The following is a 3,904-nucleotide window of genomic DNA, read 5'->3' on the forward strand; positions in this document are numbered from 1 at the left end:
CAAAGGCCTGAGGTCAGGGCCTACCTGGTCCAATGGCCTCGATGCAGGATGACCTGGGGACCCAGCATGCCTGGCTCTGCCGGGTGCCCTGCACCGCGCAGCTCCGGCCCCCACCTGCACTGTGACTGACGGTCACGTGGCGTGCATTCCTACTGAGGTGCAGTCGATACCCCGGAGACAAATGCCCATACCAGGACCTTGGTATCAACCGAGCCGAAGTCCATTTGTTACGGAGGAAGAAAGAGGCGTGACGTCTTATGCATTAGAATAGATGATTTCATCAATAGGTTAATAGAAAACTGGCTGCAGGTTCACTTCCTGCTTCCACGCTGACTCCATAACGGAGGCCGGCTGTGAAAAATGCAGAGGAGCATCCTTCCTGCTGGCCTACTTCTGCCTATTTATATGTAAATGATGTGGAAAGGGGGCCCACCGGATGCTGCTGGGAGCAAGGGCGGCCCTGGCTGCTGCTTTCTGGAAGGTTTGACATATGTACAGTCCAGACCCCAGAACTCCAGAGGAGGGAGCATTAGGTACACACTGAATCCCACCCTGGCTCTCTGGGGCGCTGCACACACTAAGGGAGGAGGCTCAAGTTCGCCCCAGGACCCCTTGGAAGAAAAGGCTGGTGATCCGTTTCTCAGTCCCTGGAAAGTGACTGGAGCCCCTTCTACTCTGACACGCTACAGGGTCACCGTGAGGGGCTGCCAACTTCATGGCAACGGATGACAGGTGGTCCCAGGGCAGTGTCCCTCACACTCCGGGACCTGGCCCGTCCTCACCGGTCACCCCGCATGTAAGCACTTGGAAACGGCCCTCATCGGCTTTATCCTGTCTCCTGTGTGCCGCGTGGGTGCTGACAGCTGCCTGGAGACTTCTTTCCCCAGAGTAGGCAATTCTGGGAGTGGTACTTAGTGGGGACCTTGTCGGCGTTACTCACTGGCCTGCTAACCACAAGGTCAGCAGTTTGAAGCCAGCAGCCGCTGTGTGGGAGGAGGACAGGGCATTCTACTCCTGTAGAGTGACTCCTTGGCAACCACAGGGGCAGTTAGACCCTGTCCTATCGGGTGGCTGTGCATCAACGTCAACTCGATGGCAGTGAGCTTGGGTTCTTTCAAGTTTGAGAAAAACAGGGAGACATCTCCGCCCATGAGGAATTAAATTCAAACCTACACACTGCAGAAAGGGGTGCTTGGTCCCCAACTTCAGGACCTTGCGGCATTTTTACCCAATGGCAAAAATGGGGTAAGCGTTTTTGCAAGTAAACCACCCCCTTGTGGTTTAGTCTCTCGTGCACTCTTCTGTTTGCAAACACTACGTCTCTGGTTTAGCAATCGAGGACCCCTCGTGGTGCGGTGGGCTGAAGTGCTGGGCTGCTAACCACAACGTCAGCAGTTCAAACCCAGCAGCCTCTCAGAAGAAGAAAGATGAAGCTGGGCCTACTGCTCCTGTAGAGATTGACAGACTGAGCGACTCTGCAGGGGCACTGCAAGTCAGGCTGGACTCGCGGCGGTGGGTTTGCATCAAGCGGCTACTTTTCTTCTTAAATTATTGGTTGCTTTTCACATGCGGGAAAAAAATAAATAAATTCCTAGGCATTCTGCCCTAACTTTTGTTGTTTTGAACTGAGAGAGAAGGAAATTGTAGCTGATCTCACGCTTGTGTTCCATAGCACATCTTTGCCCCGATGTACAGGACCACGCTGGCGCTGTTAGATGTGCCTGCACCTCACATGTGTCATATGCAAAAGACCTGTGTTCTGCTTAGAAGTACTAGACAGGCTGGTCAGCCTCAGAAGGTGGCAGCGGGGGCTCTAAGCTGTCTGGCGGACCCCAGGGTTCACGCACACACAGCCTGCCTGAGGGTCTGAGTCTCTCACTCTGATGCCGTAGCAGGTGAGAGCCGCCATGTCTTCTGGAGGCAGGGACATGTTCGGGCTCAGAGCAGACCATTTGTGGAGTGCACAGTATACACCTGTGCTGGCTTGTGACCCAGGACCTGCCTGACTTCCTCTCCTGAGGTTCAGGCACACCTGTGAGAGGGCAGACACCTGCCTTTGCCAGGTGAGCGCGTAACTACCAAAGTCAGCCAGGCATTGGATGGAAATGCAGAGGACGTTTGGTGACTTCAGGTCCCTGTGGTGGAAACAGAAGACGGACAGTTGGTCCAGGGAGGCCCTTCTCACGGGCGTGAATGGCTATCACTGTCACTGGGCATGGGGCCGTGACTCTTCCAGCCCTTTGATCTGGGGCCCCCATAATCCCCTCACTCAGCTCCCAGATGCTCTAACTTGTCCCCCCACCAAGGGGGAGCCGAAGCCTCTGGGTGACCTCTCACCCTGGGGACCTGGGCTCCTGGCACGGTGGTTAGGCGGGTGGAGCAGCTGGGGTGGAGAGGGGCCTCCAGCAAGACTTCCTTCTGGGGGGACCTGGGCATAGCTGGGGTGCTGTTTTGAGGGAGCTGACAGCCTCAGGGTGCATTTTATGGGCTCCCAGCAGCTCCGTCCAAACTCGTGGGCATAAAGACAAATTGCAAAGCCCACCGTTTGTTCAGCCCCTGGGCTTCCAGAAGCCACGCCGGTGTGGTGAGGGTGGGGGTGCTGGTGAAGCTGCCTGCCCAGTTCCAATGCTTTCCTCAGGCAAGCACACACCATACCCCCATTTTTTTCCCCTTTTCTTTCCAACCGCCGTATGTACTAACAAGCTGCTGTTTGCAATATAATATGTTGTTGACATGACTGCTAACAGCCAGGGCCTGGTGTGACTGCACATGCCCCACCACGTGTTACTAGGTCAGTGGACTGTGGCTACCAGCATGCTGGCTCAACAGGGCCAGGACTCACTGTTTTGTGCTGACCTAACCGGGGTGATGGGCGCCGTCAGTGCGCTTGGCTGCTACTAAGGGCAAGGATGGCAGTTTGAGTCCACCCATAGGAGCCTCTCCAGAAAGGTCTGGCTGTCTCTGTGTCAGGTGCCAAGAGAGCACAGTTCTAGTCTGACATACTCTTGGGGCGGGACACGGTCACCCTGCATCAGGGCCATCTTGACAACCGCTGACTTGGTTTTCCAGCCCCCCCCCCCCCCCCCCCCCCCCCCCCCCCCCCCCCCCCGCCCCCCACTCAGGGGGGGCATTGCTTGCGTTACTCTGTCTCCCTTTTCATTGGTTGTATTTTCCTGTTTTGTTTTCTCTCTTTTCCCCTCTCCCCCCTCTCTGCTCTCGGGACGCTGCAGCCAAACGCAAGGCGTGGAAACTAAACCGTGTGGGTAGCCTGCGAAATATTTACAGCAGCAGCAGCGCTAACGCCGAAGGTAACGCCCGCGCCTCCATCGCATGCCCCGCTGTCTGCAGCCCCCTCCCCGTCTCTGTGCGTGTTCCTTCTCTTTCACCGTTCGTGTTCCTTTCAGCTTACTTAAAATGTGACCTTTCCCTTCCCTCGTAAGTGTCGCGATGTTTAAATTACTTCAGAGCCCTATTTGCTCCTCCCCCCCCCCTTTTCCCTATACATGTGGGCACTCAATGTAATATTTCCCAAGTTATTACAGTTTTTAAAAGTGTTAGTATCAGGTGTAATGATCTGTAGCCAAATACAATAGTGTGCCGTGACATTTAAGTAACCGTCTTAATTTGTTTTGTAGAAGCATACTCCATAATGCTCCGCGCGGCTCCCCTTCCGAAGGCAAGCGGGGCCGGGGCCATTTGCATGGGTTGCTATTGCTTGTAAATTCTCTATATTGTTGTGTTTCTAAAGGTCGGGCGGTGCCAAAGTTCACAAATTGACTTGCGGTGGTGCTGTGTGCCGAAGACAGCCACCACGGCTCTTGTATAATAACAGATGGAATTTTTTCCCCACCTTCATTTGAACAACACAATTATAAATTGCTTTTGCTTGCTTGCCTTTTTTTTT

General features: G+C 54.5%; 1 protein-coding gene across 5 annotated transcripts in view; it reads left to right on the top strand.

Annotated features, from left to right (window-relative positions):
* Positions 1 to 3,904, top strand: part of AGAP1 (ArfGAP with GTPase domain, ankyrin repeat and PH domain 1) — a 416,730-nt gene that overhangs the window by 345,487 nt on the left and 67,339 nt on the right. For 3 of the 5 annotated variants that reach the window (XM_045295022.1, XM_045295039.1, XM_045295033.1), the window contains one exon: positions 3,231 to 3,308. The exons of the other annotated variants lie outside the window; for them this stretch is intronic. In XM_045295022.1, the coding sequence (XP_045150957.1) occupies positions 3,231 to 3,308 (78 nt within the window). The remainder of the gene's footprint in view (positions 1 to 3,230; positions 3,309 to 3,904) is intronic. 5 annotated transcript variants of the gene reach the window in all.

Source organism: Echinops telfairi, unplaced genomic scaffold (assembly GCF_000313985.2).
Source record: "Echinops telfairi isolate 266 unplaced genomic scaffold, ASM31398v2 ScPeMD7_3;HRSCAF=10, whole genome shotgun sequence".
Lineage (NCBI taxonomy): Eukaryota > Metazoa > Chordata > Mammalia > Afrosoricida > Tenrecidae > Echinops > Echinops telfairi.